This window comes from Microtus oregoni, unplaced genomic scaffold (genome assembly GCF_018167655.1).
Source record: "Microtus oregoni isolate MIOR12 unplaced genomic scaffold, Mior012 000045F_ref0000178, whole genome shotgun sequence".
Lineage (NCBI taxonomy): Eukaryota > Metazoa > Chordata > Mammalia > Rodentia > Cricetidae > Microtus > Microtus oregoni.
The window spans coordinates 12,694,124-12,708,862 of NW_024543219.1; the positions used below are offsets into that span (position 1 = coordinate 12,694,124).

Here is a 14,739-nt window from a genome sequence, read left to right on the forward strand (position 1 = left end):
ACAATGTTATCAAGAAATGGATGCAGAGCAAATCCCTCGCTCTACCTCAGACTCACACTTTCCGAAGTAAACAGAACAGGCAGCTGTTACACACTCTTTCAGACACTGGAAATTTCTGAATTGTAGTCACAGTAAATGGCTCTGAGAAACAAGTCAAGAAATCCAGGAACAGAACATCTTCTTTGGGCATCACTTTGGAAGATTCACTCAGAACCATCTCCTAGGTTATACTGCTAAATATCAGACACTTTCTAACTACTCATCTGGCCACAAATCAATCGGTCTGAATAAAACACCTCAAAGTCACTTGAAACCAATATTATTACAGCTTCCAGCGGAGATTAGCATTTATGAACAAGGCTAGGCAATGGAGCAATAGTTTTCTTTCCCCTCTAAAATACTTTTGTTATGCAAATTTCTGACTTGCATCTGATTATTGAGCTGTACATCTGTGGATATTAAGTGACAAACAGCTGGATATAAATGCTTTTTAATACAGACCATTTGAATGGGCTGGATAAAGTTCTACAGTCACACCTACAGTAAGAGCTTACTTACCCTGCAAGGAGAAAGATACACAGAAATCACTAGTTATGCTCCACTAATTATATCTAGGAACACTATAAAAAAAAAGCATACACAACTTTAAGTCCTTTCTATACATTAGATAGGCCCTCATAGCATATGGAGTTGGGAGGTATAAGAGCTCCATGTTAGCTCCTACGTGACAGGAGACACATCTTGCCAATGACCTGTTCTTGGTTTCCAAGTCACACTGTTACTCAACATACAAACCTAAATGAAAAGTCAGACAGGTCATTGTGTAAGTGAAACTTCAGTTACTAATGCTCAAATACATGTTAAAAGTGGCTTAGCACGTCATTTCCCATCACTTTCCCTTTAACTCAAGCCTCAAAGAGCCTGCTGGCATGATACAGCACTATTCAACAGCCAGCTCAGCAGGCATTTGCTGCGGAAGGCCTAACGCAGAAGAATCTACAAGGAACAGTTGCTGCTCCAGATGTGACACAAGAAGACAGGCACAACGGGGAGACTTCTGGGAGCTAGAGAACTGGCTAAGGTGAAGGGCATTACAGGAAAGCACAACACGAGCATCTGACGTCAACTGCCTGGACTCCCCCCAATGACAGTGATGGGCCTGTCTGAACCGGAGATCAGTGAGAGAACGATGGTCCTGTGTCTGCAGAGGGAGGACTCCCTCAGATGGAACAGTGATGGGCCTGTCCAAAACTCTTCAGACTTTGGATTCAGAAGTATTGTTTTAAGAAAACACACAATATGGTGATTAAATTTTAAAATGACATTATGTCTTTTATTATGATGGACTGACTGAGCATGAGGAACAGCCGCTGGTGATCTCAAAAACAACGCACCGGAAAGCATCTTCATCTCAGAGTTTATTGGGTTGCACCGAAGGAACAGCAGGTGGTTACACAGTTCTCTCATTTACTTTGGAAATCTAAAGTACTTGCAAATTCTTAAGAATACCTTGACCACTGGATTAGAAGAGTAAGCATAGTATAACCAATTTCTTAGTAAATAATGTCTTACAAATAAAAATACATTTAAAATTGCTTTAAATGCATTCTTTACAGGTAATTCAGCATATGTTTGTATCACTTATGTTTAAGAATTAAAGCAAGTGTATTACTCTGATGGAAAGGAGGGAGACCCCTCTCTCATGCAATATACAGGGATACTATTCAAGTCAACAGGGAAAGAAATCCCACTCTTCCTACTGTCATGCCCGTACATAATCATCTACAGCGATCAGTGCGGAAGCCCACGGCCTTCCCCACAAGTCGGACGTACATTTTCAGTTCACCAGAAGCACCTCATATCTACACTAATTTATCTTGAAGCCCAACGAGCCCTCTAAACCAAGCTCCCAAAGGACTCAGGGCAGTCAATAATTAATGAAATCACTCGGAGGGTTATGGCTGTTCCTTAAGAGTGCAAGTTCAACCTGTCAACACCAGAGGTGATCATTTTATATTAATTTATACGTAATTCCATTTAAAGTCTTTATCCAAGTATAACATATGAAAACAGTCTTTCCACAAGCAAAAAATGTGGAAACATTTAAAAAATAAGGAGTCATTTTTTAAAGTAACTGATCAGATTCCATAGGCTACTCTTGGGAACAGGACCTTGCTGGATAGAATCCCTTCATCAGCGGCGTTTTGCATGCACTTAACTGGACCATTCTTCTGTGTTGTTCTATGAGCTCACCAAAACATAGATCATACTGAAACGAAGAAAGAAGCTGTTAGTTCAAACACTCCTGATCACAAAAACTAAGAGCACAAAAGAGCTGAGCCCGCTTTATATATCCTGCCCATACACAGTATCACAGCATCATAGAAAAGACATTGCCAAGTTCAGTGTGTGGTTTTAAGTTACATTTATGGACTTTTGCCTACTGCCCCGAATCTTTTCAAAGTTTAGAAAGCAGAACAGTGTGACCGAGCACTCAATGAGGACCAGTACTTAGAGAAGCCATCCAAACAGCGCTCTCTCTGGACCAGCATCACAGGAAGAGCCTCTCTGGAGAGCCGGCTTGGTGCTGCAGCTGCTCGTCCTCCCCAGGCATGACCTCACTCAGCCTCCAAGCACTCAGGGGGCTGTGCTTGTTACTGGTCCCATTCTATGCAAGGGAACGAACGGTCAAGAAAGGAACATTGCAATTACAGCCTAGAACAACTCTAAGCAACAGAAATGGGGACAAGAAGGTATACAACGGGGGGCGGGGGGGGCGTGAAAGGGGCAGTAAATACAGATTTAGGCTCACAAAGTAACAAGGGCAATTCTGTATCAACAGTGACTTTAGAAAGGAACTGAGAAAAGGCAGAGGAGGGGGAAATATAATCAAAACATAGTGTATGAAAGTCTAGAAAATAATAAAAACCATTTTTAAAACATGGGTGGGGCACTGGGGATGGTACACATTGTTATCCCCAAAGAAAACTAGGAGGTGAGCAGACATGGACAGTTCTAAAACAAACACGTCCTGGGGAACACTGTCTACTGCGTGCATCTCCAATCCAAGTACTCATGCGTTTTCTTTCCGCAATACACTGTAAATGCCTAGTACAGTCCAGTAACCCAAGAGTTAGCGAAAACACTTAAGACCACTGGGGCCATGGTGGTGCACACCTTTTAAATCCCAGTATTTGGGAAGCAGAGGTAGGTGGATCTCTGAGTTTGAAGCTAGTCTGGTCTACAGAGCAAATTCCAGGACTACCAGGGCTACACAGAGAAACCCTGTCTTTAAAAAAAAAAAAAATTAAGAGCTTGAAAATTAGCAAGAAAAAGAGATGGAATTTCACCATTCAGGACCTAGTCATAGCTAGAGATGGCACAGCAGTAAAGGTAAGGGTCACAACCAAAAAGACTGAACCTATCATTATAGTTCACATATGGGCAAAGACTTCAGGTGCACAGACAACAGCCTCTCAACAACCTAACACTTTGTTTGCTCTTTTCTGTAACAGAAACTTATATGATTTAGAAACAAATGTGAATAGAAAATTAACAGGCAATAAATATAAATTAACAGAACTTAGTCATTCCAACTTACAATAGCCAATTTTTAATACTTTTAGTATTTTATGTATTTGGGTGTTTTGCTTGCATGTCTGCCTGTGTGCCACATGTGTACAGTACCCCCCGAGGCCAGTAGAGGGCATTGAACCCCCTAGAACTGGGTTATGGTTATGAACGCCATGTGGTTTCAAACTTACCCGTATAGGTAGTAAAAAAAGGCTAGAAGGTAAAAAGCTAGTTTGCACCATCCTTCCTTCTGACAGTAGGCTAGAATGTCTGCATTCATGATGGTCGTCGGGTCATAAAGTCCAGGGCCGCTCATCACCGGTCTACTCATGTACCTGAAGGAAACACAGTCGTTACAGAAGAGGAAGGTTTCTTCTCCGGCACTTACTACGGGAGCAGCGCTCCAGACACATGGCACACCTTTGCTTGCAGGTCCAAATCCTTACTTTTACATCTAAATCTTAAAACTACAGACACTAAATAACAAGAAAGGAACAGCTACATCTGGTCTCTTGGAGCTCAGAGATGCAGAAAGAACAGGAGTAACTATAGAAGGGAAAGTTAGGTGTCTGCTTTCTTCTTTTTAAGATTGGTATCTATATTATGTGTATGAGTGTTTGCCTGCATCATGTGCACATGTTCGCAGTGCCACAGAGGCCAGAAAAGGGTGTCCAACAGTTAGAAGCTGGGAACCAAACCCAGGTCTTCTGGAAGAACAGCTGGTGTTCTTATTGCTGAACCATCTCTTGAGCCCCAAAGTGTTTCTTTTCACTTTTTATCTCAACCTAACTTTACACTCCAAGAAGGAGCAGGGCCCTCCCCTAGAGTCTCCCCGTGTTACATCAGCCACACTGGCTTTGCAGCCCTGCTCCTTCCACCTCTAGCCACGAGTACAGTTTCTCTGAAAACTCCACTCGGTTATAGACATAACAGCACTGTACACCGGAACAGTCTTAAACACGGCTCCTAAAGTGAGAGATAGGAGATTCTGATGTGCCCATTCAAACAAAGCTTTCAACTTATGGGCAATGGGGGAAAACTCTATTCAGGTCAGGCATTACTTGTGTAAGCTTATATAATCTGATTTCATCTATAAAATACTAAATGTTTTAAAAGTTATAAAATAAGGAATGAAAATTATAGTATAAAAAAGACAAGTATTGCACATTCGGGCTTCCATGACATTTAAAATGGCAGAACTAGGCTGAGCCACTAAAGGTTGTTGGTTGAGGGAGACAGCTTGACATTTGGCTCAGAAAATCTTCTGAGGCCAGAAGTGTTGGATCTTCATCTCTGAGTTCACACGTGCACATGTGCATGACAGACAATTCACTTATACACGTCAGACTTGTATATGCTATGTCAAAGCTCCTTTAAAAACTATGGAAGGAAGCCCAGCAAGGGCACAGCGACCTGAGCTGAGTCAGTGCTAACTAACTCCATCTGTGTAGACATAGAGTAGTAAAGATGACCGGAGCAACCACAGCCAAAGTCAAAGTTAAGAAAACATTCAAGCGTATTTAAGTATTACCTCCAAATATGATATGCCAAAAGGGGCATATTGAGACCCAGTGTGAGCCACTCTGCTGCACAGAGAAACATGACACAGAAGAAAGCATGGATGAGGTACTCTGGAAGGACAAGCTGAAAGGAAAACAAAGCAATTATCACACTGCCTGGCTCGCAGCTGCTTATCTGGAAAGCAAGTGGCAACCAAGCTTCCATTTTAAAACATCACTGTTTCCTAGAACTGGAAATCAACGATGCTACTGAGTCCTACCTCCGTATTTGACTTTTTACTGAAAGTGATTATAGCAAACTGGCCAAGGGATATGAAGCTTTTACTACAACAATAAGATGAGATATTTAAAACTCAGGTTCTTAGAGAAGCAAGTTAAACTGCAATTACCACCCAGATTGTTTGATTGTGAATCAAGTAGAATGCTTTTATTTCCATCATTCAGCAATAAGAATACAAAAATGAAATAATAACCAGAGCACATGCAACATGATAAAAATCCATAAAACAAATTCCCATTTATAAGTTTACATTAGTTTTTAAGCCTTAGACGAAACCAAGACTGCTGCATGTACAATATTTAGCAGGTCACATCACTTTCCCACAGGCTGTGCAATGGAAAGCCAGCCAACATCTCAGCACAGCTGGGGAGAACACCGAGGCACACAATGCAAGGGACACATTTTCTGCAATGTAGGAGGGAAAAGACGTGATTCTTAACCATGAAGAAATTCCCAGGTCCCAGAGTTCCCATTAGCCTTTGTGTTCTCTTATGCCTACCTATCAACAAAATGCTACACGGCCGAAAACCAGTAGAATCTCAGACCTCAAAAAGAAAATAAGCCTTTTGGTAAGTAGTAACAAGGAAAAATTAATTCAAACGACATGCATTTATAAAATGACCAAGAGTTAATGATTTGTTTTAAATCACTCTTTATCCTAAAAGATTCAATCTAATCCAATGAGTTATTAAATAAAATATCAAAACTATCTGAAGCTACTTCTGGCTCAAACCCCTAAGTCACAGCTGCAAAGTCCAAGTTATCAACTAACTAGCTTTGCACCAAGTTAAAACAGTGAGTCAGGTCCTTCCTGTGTAAGCCCTGCTGTAAAAATAAAATCATCCTGCATATTCAAGCCCATCTTCTAATATTACTTCTTCCAGCTGAAAGCCATACATGGTGAATTAACTTTACCCAGAGTTAGAAATCAAGCCCAGGGCGTGGCACATGTTCTGAGCGACAGTCAGAACTGAGTTATATCCCCAGTCCCACCATCAGGTTTTAATCAACATTATTTTAAATAAAATCCTAGTAGAGTCAACTAACCTAAGTCACTAACCAGATGTTTTCTACAAATTTAGGCAACAATAAGTAACTAATATAAGCTCCACATATGCATGCATGCATATTCACATATGTATGTATCGATTTCAGGCTAAATTTCTATAGACAAGAAACTGTCAAAGGACATCTTTGAAACTCAGTAACCAGAACCAGAATGGACCAAGAAAAGCATGCATACAAGCTCCACTGGAGCTGCTCTTGTGACCAAAGTTTAATTAAAGGACAGGATGCTGCTCTAAACCCTGTCCAGCCTACTGCAGCCCTGAAGCCACTGAGGCCTAACAAAATGAATGACTTGGCAACTACATAGACTGAGGGGAGGAGAGCGGGCCTCACACGCCACCCCCCCAACTCACCCTTAGAGAGCGCTACTCCTGCATTCTCCTGCAGCTTGACCATTCCAGCAAGAACCAGACCCCACTGTTGCTCCTCAAAAACGTCCAGAAACATCTATCACGTACTTCTCACAAAAACCTGAGCTCTCCAATCATTCAATTACCACAGAACTTATTCTATTAATGACCCACAGCTCATACTAAGACTAGTATCCAGAAAAAAGTACTTCTTGCAAACATGGCTGAAATGATTCGGACTGAAACATGTACAACTGTATTCTCGTGTAAGTTAATATTTTTAAAAATAATACTTGTCTTCCCCCATACTTTGGCAGAACTGTCAAAACAAACTTAAATAGGGAAAACTGTCAGATGCACTGCTGTTCAGCCATTTATCGGCACCCTCTCCAAAACACAGCTCTTGGGGCTACAAAGACGGCCTTTCCCCTCTGGGAGCTGCAGGCGTCCAAACACGTCTTCTCTCAGTATGAATTCCTTCCCATTGAGAGAAGTCAGAAATCACACACTATATTCAATGATGAAATCTGTCCCTCTTAAAGTTACAATAAATTAAGAAAACACAGTTTGAGCTTCAAAAATTAGGATGTCTAGCTTGTAACTGTGGTCTCTGCCTTAACCTCTGACCTAGCATTGGTCAGAGCACCTGGACCTCATAAAGCAACTCAATCAACTGTCCTACTCTTGAGAGTAACTACTCGCCTGTGAATGAAAAACTCCAGGGAAATGCTTCTGGGCGGCCCTGACACCCAGGGAAGTGTTCATTTGATTCTAGCTAGCAGCCTCACCATCTGAATATCGGAATTAACAAACTGCCGAAGAACATGAAATACTATTAACAGACCAAGAGATCCCAGCTGCCTGACTGCCTGACAACCGCTTTTAAGGACTGAGGCAAAGCGCTCTACAATGCACACCAGTTACATTCCTACAGAAAACAGCTCTGGCGTCTTTCTTCTTTCGAGCAAGGAGCCAGAAAATTAAAACTTGGGATTGTACCTACATGGAGCCTGACTGTAAACGGTCTCTGCAGAAACACTGGAGGCCTACACGGAGCCTGCCTGTACATGTTCTCCACAGACACACTGGAGGCTACATGGAGCCTGACTGTAAATGTTCTCCACAGACACACTGGAGAGCTACATGGAGCCTGACTGTAAATGTTCTCCACAGACACACTGGAGAGCTACATGGGGCCTGACTGTAAATGTTCTCCACAGACACACTGGAGGCCACATGGAGCCTGACTGTAAATGTTCTCCACAGACACACTGGAAAGCTACATGGAGCCTGACTGTAAATGTTCTCCACAGACACACTGGAGAGCTACATGGGGCCTGACTGTAAATGTTCTCCACAGACACACTGGAGAGCTGCTGCACCGCTCACATTTACAAGGGTCAAGAGGCACACTGGCTTCTCCAAGTAAGAGCCTGATAAAGCACCTGTGCTGGTCTCCTCCAGTCCTGAACCAGCACTGAAGGGTAACCCTGTTTCTACTATTTGCTGCCATATCACAAGCAGCTCTTCAGTTTCTGACCAATTAGGCCAAATCAAACCCACAGGCTAGAGAATTTTCCTCAGATGCTAAAATGTATCTAGACTCAACCCAAAACACCACAGAGACACATTACCAATAAATCCATCACAGGAGATTGTTTCAGAACTCTGAGGCAGATACAATAGACTGGGGCATTTATATACAAACTGCTGGCTACAAAATTCTGGCATCTTGAGGCATCACCACAAACAAGACTGTGCTCCAAGCCCAGAGCTGCAACAAAGGTTGAGACAGCAAATGCATGAACCCATTTATTCCACCAGCCACATAAGCAGAGATGAAAGCAGACATGGCAGCTAAGTCCACACTAGAGTCCATGTGTCCAAGTCACAGCCTGAGAAGAACTCCCCAGGACTAATGTTAAATCTGACATTGGCCGCCTTTCAAATACTGCACTACATAATTTAATATAGATGTGCCTATGGCCATAACATAAAAGAAGCATACGCATTTAACAGCTTTCCCTACTTGACTGGGCCAGCAAGCAAACATTTGCATAAAATATGAAGTTTCATGAAATCATAACCCTCAACAGGCACATGAACAAGCACACTGAGCAGAACAATACAGATACAAATGCCCTAGCCCACCCGCGAGATGATGCGGCATTAAAACACTCAACTTGTAAAAAAGCAGTACACACCTTTAGTGCAATTTTGACTCTTTTAATCTTTTTGACCTTTTCAACTGTCTTTGGCAGACAATGTAAAAAGCAGATTGAAAGAATGTTAGTACGGCAGCTGACATCACCAGATTAATAACACAACAGTCGAGTCTGACAGCAAAGGGGACTTTTTATTGTGCCTACTTCAAGAACATTCGAGACAGCATGCTACTGAGAAGATTGGCCATCTTCAGGTTACATCAAGTTAAAAGCAAGTAAGTTTTTAAAATCTAAAGATAAACGTGATGTCATAACTTACAGGATTCAGGGTATTACACTGGTCTATAGGGTTCTTGTAATCAGTCTTCAGCTCATCAAATGCTATGATCTAAAATGAAATTACAACAGTTAGAACCACTCATTTTAACATACAGCGACAACAAGCCTGCCCCAACCATCAGAACATTGCAGAATAAAACAAAGTGAAACATTTTGGTTACCAATTTACACAAAAACTCCAATGTGCCAAAAAGAACAAGAATTAAAGTCCTGACAACATGCCATTGTGACTACAACGATCTGAGCCCACCATGACCTCAAATTTCATTTTACCCAGTGCTTCCAGTCCTGTTGTTTCCTCTATGTGCAAGAGCTCTTCCTACCTATACAGCTACTGGTGCGAAGTGTCCCTCATCCCGAAAACCCCTTTTCTGGTCCCACTCCCTCTGTAGTTGTTCCCTGACTCAAACTGTATCCTTGTGAGCATCTCTTCTCTGGCATCTCTAGCTCTGGAACACTGCATTTGCATGCAGATGTGCCTGCCCCCGGGGACTGCGTGGGCCTTGGGGAGAAAGACCATTTTTAATTATCTGTGCAAATCTCTCCCTCTGCACGGTGCTCTGAGACTCTAAAACGGACTCCAACAATTCAATTTATTCCCAATCACATACACTGCTAAGGCTCATGCTTCTAAGTGAACACAGCATTGCACCTAAGTGTCTTAACACCCTTACACAGAACTGCAAAGTTAAAAATGTACAAAGAATCAAAGCTGAAGATACCCGCCACTTTGTGGCATTAACTTAGGTGTCAGAGGTCAAAGCAGAAGGCTTGTGAGGCCCTATTGCCTCTCTTGCCTTCAGATGTGTATGGGACTGCTTGCAGTCATCAGCGATCAATAGTTACATATTTCTAGCTTTCACTGTCATCACTTTTCAGTTAAAATTCCTTGTTTCAAAAGAGTACAAGTTTTCTTAATCTCTAGACATATATAAAATTCCCTAGCCTTCTGTAATAAAAACTCTAAACAGCAATAGAAGGAAAAGTAACTGAAATATTAAAATGTAACATCCAAGGAAACCTGAAGATGAGAGGAGGAGGGGCAAGGAAGGAACTGGAGGAGAGAAAAGAAATGGAGGGAAATGATATAATTACATTTTAATTTTAAAAATAAAAAAAAATAATTACTTAAAAAGATGGACGACCATTGGGCAGAGGCCCCTGCTCAGCCAGAGGCGACACCAGCCTGCGGAGCACCAGTGTCTGCTGCCAGCAGGAGAGCTGAAGCTGGGGAAAGACCAGAAATGGGGCCTCAAACCAGGTGTGGAGGCAACAAGAGAATTCACATGTGACCTTTCCACCAACCTGGAAACGAACTTTACAGAAGCCACCTAAAACTCACACGTGGTGGAGGAAGAACAGAAGCAGCGAACTATGCTAAGCCACAATAAACACCCCGGTTTCCATGGAACTTTTAAGCACACCCTTCTACAGTCTTAGGATTACAAAAATAAAATCATCTCAAATTTAAAAAAAAAATTTAAAAATGTAATTTTCAGGGCAGCAAAGTTCTCACTGTGGACATCACTATGGCCCAGGGTATGAAGTATTAATTAATGCGCAGCACATTACTGAATGGATGGGAGCTTTAAAAGGAGGGAAAAAAAACACTAGGCTAAAAATTTTAAATGTAAAGAACTCAACAAAAGGGATTTCCTTTGTCAATAATTTCTAGCAAAATAAATGTTGAAAGTACAAATGTATAGTTTGGCAGAAAGAAGTTTTGATTAGCTATAAATATTAATAGTCAGCTACATCAAATTATCCACGGATAATCCCCAGTCTACTCTAGTACAATAATATGATTATTGCATTTAGCAAGACTCAAATTAACACAAAACCATTTTTGGAAACAGGGCTTCATGTAACTCAGAATCCAAAGTAGCCAAGAAAGAGTTGGGGGACTTCTGGTCATCCTGTTACTACCTCCTCAGTGCTGGGATCACAGGTGTACACCCCTCTGCTGGTTTGTGTGGTGGGATGGATGCTGTACAGCCCTCTGCTGGTTTGTGTGGTGGGATGGATGCTGTACAGCCCTCTGCTGGTTTGTGTGGTGGGATGGATGCTGTACAGCCCTCTGCTGGTTTGTGTGGTGGGATGGATGCTGTACACCCCTCTGCTGGTTTGTGTGGTGGGAAGGATGCAGTCTGAGATGTAGAGGGTTCACCAACCAAGTCGCATCCCTGTCAAAACTTTTTTTGATTGAACAGTTTCTTTCAAGTAAACTGTTGAATGGGTCTCTGTAGAGCAATGGACACTAGACATATACTTGAAATTATTCCCCAAAGAGTACAGTAATTATCTGAACTAAGGAATTCCTGGGTCTAAAAGCTCTCAGTCTGTAACAGTACTTAAAAGCATCTTCTACCTTACCTAGACAACTTCCTTTCTAATGAAATTACCCATTTTTTTAAAAGTGCAGTTTGGGGGTTTCTTAAACATAGAATGTGGAAAATGAGGGGAACGCGCCCAGAACAACTCTCTTCTATTAATCTCCACCATCCCAAAGGGCATTTGTAAAGTCACATCTACAGAGGGGAAGGAGCCATGGTGGAGCCAGCTCGCATTCCTAAATGATCTCAGTGTTCTTCCACCAAAGGGCAGAAGATGCCATTCCAGTTTTTGGTTCCTACTAACGAGCGTTTGGAAGTAGCAGTCACTTCTGACCCAGTGACCAGCTTACACCAGGACTCCCCGCTCCACAAGGCTCTAAAATAGGTACAAGCGCACTGTTTAGCAAAAGCAACGGGGCCTGTGGGATTGCTCGACTTCTGAGACTTCTGCTACATCTTACTGTTGCATTTGGCCAGGCACACGATGGTGATGGAACCCGCTCCTTCATTCAAATTATACTATTGTTCCAGAAGGTATTGGAAGGGTAGGAACAAACGAGATCAACTTTTAAAGATTGGTGATCTCCAGGGAGCTCTCAGTGCTAAGGCGGTAGAGAAACTATCTCAAATAGAACTGTCAACGGGGCCTGGCACAGTTAAGACGCGCGTCCACCCTACAACGGTATGAGGAGCTGAAGGTTTCTGAAATTTTCAAAATCAAATTAAAACTCCCTCAAGCAGCCCTGGCCACAGTGGTGGGTTAGAAGGTTGACTCCAGAAAAGCTCCCGCGATTCAAGTATGACTTAAGGGGAAAACTCGGAAATGTGGCCAACTTAGTAATCAATCCAAGCTGCTTCAAAGTCCACCAGGAGCCAGCATCCGTGCCAGTGTCCTACTAGAAAAGCGCCCATCGGGTAGTGCTGCAAAGCAGAGTTGGAAATGCGGCTAAAGTAGCTTCTAACTCTCTGATTTTGGCCGTGCTCCAAGAAAGCCTTAAAAGGCAAGCTGTTTTTCAAGGATAAAAATTCGGAAAACTTCACACCATGAGTCGCCGCTCGGAGCGCACTGGGCATCCTCCCGGATGGAGGACGCGGGCAGCCCGGGCGCAGCCACGGCGCCGCCCGGCCGCCCCGCCCAGCCCCGCTCGCGAATAGCGGAGCGCGGCCTGGGCCCGCAGCGGCGGCGCGGACACTGGGCTCCCGCACACCGGGCACTCCGGACCCCTCGGCCGGGAGCGCGCAGCCCCGCGTTCGCCGCCCCTGCGACCGGGCCACGTCCTGGAGCGCGCCGGCCGCCGGGGCCCCCGCTCAGCCGCGGGCCCGGAGCCGCGAGAGGCTGCGCCGTCGCTCGCCCTCCTTCCCCTGCCCCGGCTACTCACGTGCCAGATGGCGAAGAAGATGAGCGCGGCGGTGAGCAGCAGTGCCAGCATATAGCAGAAGGCCGCGAAAGTGAACGCCATGGCCGGGGAGGAGCTGCCGGGCGCGCCGGGGCCAGCGGAGAAAGGCGGCGCACGGCCCTCTGGGTAAAACCATTCACTTCCCCCGGCCTCAGCCGCAGCCGCCGCGGCCTCCGCCCGGCGCGCCTGCGCACAGGGTCGCCTGCGTGCGCGCCCCCTGATGGCCGGCGTCTGCCTAACAGTTCTGTTGTCAACAGTTGATCTAGTTTATTTGAACTGTCGTTAAATGAATGCCTAGTTTGTTCCAGAGACTGTTCTCCTGCTTGAGATGCAAAAATAAATTTAAAAGTGCCTGTATTGAAAGGATTTAATCTACTACCAGAAAGGAGAGACTAAATAACAATGTTATAACCTGTAAGCAGGTAACCATGCGTGCTATGAAAGGTCATAGAAGGGCACCCAAACCTCCTCCGAGCGCCTATCCCTCCTTGAAGCTAATCTGAGGTTTATGTGACGATAAGTCCAGGCAAAGAGAAGGGAGCGCTAGTAATACGGGGAAATGGTTCGAATGAGCAAAGGTAGAGATGGAAAAAAGGAAAGGAAAACTTGTGTGCAAATAGCATTGGGTCTGTTAGTGGAACTTGCGTGAAAGAGCAGAGAGAGGTCAATTCATAGACATCAAAATATGTTCAGTGCAGGAGCTCAGGTTATAACCAGACCCCCAAGGTTTTCAAACATGTTTGCTTATCACAGGATTTCAAAGATTTTGTTTTTCTCATTGCAAACCTGTAACATCATAAAGACTACAAATTAGAAAGTCAGAGGTGGAGAAAAACAAAAACAAAATAAAATTTCTTCAGAACAGAAGTTGTTTCACTTTTAATGGGGGCTGCAACCCACAGAAGCAATTCACCCACCACTCCCTGCTGCTGGTGGAAGTAAAAACTACTCAAAACTTCTTAAGCAAGAAAGACTTGCCAAATCTGCACTGGAATTTGCTCACACTAGCAAATCGTATAGAATGGTTTAGAAGGTATATCCAGTCTGTCTGAGAGACTCTCTGCAGTAGTAGACACTTGCCCTACTGGAATCCATCCGATACAACAGCCACTGGCTACTTGTAGATGCAGAGTGGCTAACGTGGGTAAGGAATTGAATTGTAAATTTTGCCTCATTTCAATCAATTAAAATTAATTTTAGCACTACATTCATTTCTGTATTGTGTGAGCACACACCCATTGGTCTGTGGTGAGAGGAGGAAGCCCTGAGTGATTGTGTGCTATTATTGACATGGGCATGGCCATATCAAGTATTCTAACGCCTCAGATCCACAGGAAAATGGCAAATCCAACCACACCCCCAGGCTCAGGGAAATGACAAAGCCTTTCTCTGATCTGTGTGTGGATGCTCCTACCGAGGCTTACTAAGCCAGCCTCCTTCAGCTGTATGCAATAGCTTCTTCTCCCTGTTCACTGTACAAAATAAACACACAGAGGATGTTGTGCTTTCTCCACCCAAGAACCCAGTTCACCTGATCCCAGCTGTTCTGTTCTTTTATTCATTTACTTGACACCCCAGTCAGGTCCATTCCTGGAGACCATGGAACGATTATTTATTGGTCAGTGAACAAATTAGAGGAATCAGTTCTACCATGTGGATCCCAGGGACGGAACTCGAGGTTTAGCCAAATGCCTTTACCCACGGAGCCAACTCT

General features: G+C 43.6%; 1 protein-coding gene across 2 annotated transcripts; it reads right to left on the bottom strand.

Annotated features, from left to right (window-relative positions):
- Positions 1-1,405: 1,405 nt before the first annotated feature.
- Cnih1 (cornichon family AMPA receptor auxiliary protein 1) lies at positions 1,406-13,200 on the bottom strand. Of its 2 annotated transcripts, XM_041634254.1 has the most exons (6): positions 13,008-13,200; positions 9,276-9,344; positions 8,996-9,043; positions 5,105-5,217; positions 3,765-3,908; positions 1,406-2,269 (listed from the first exon to the last, which is right to left on the bottom strand). In XM_041634254.1, the coding sequence occupies exons 1-6, from the start codon at positions 13,086-13,088 to the stop codon at positions 2,242-2,244; spliced, it is 483 nt and encodes a 160-aa protein (XP_041490188.1). In that variant the 5' UTR covers positions 13,089-13,200; the 3' UTR covers positions 1,406-2,241. The 2 variants fall into 2 exon arrangements, with proteins under 2 accessions (XP_041490188.1, XP_041490190.1); XM_041634256.1 differs by lacking the exon at positions 8,996-9,043 and having other exon boundaries at positions 13,008-13,196.
- Between the last annotated feature and the right edge of the window lie 1,539 nt (positions 13,201-14,739).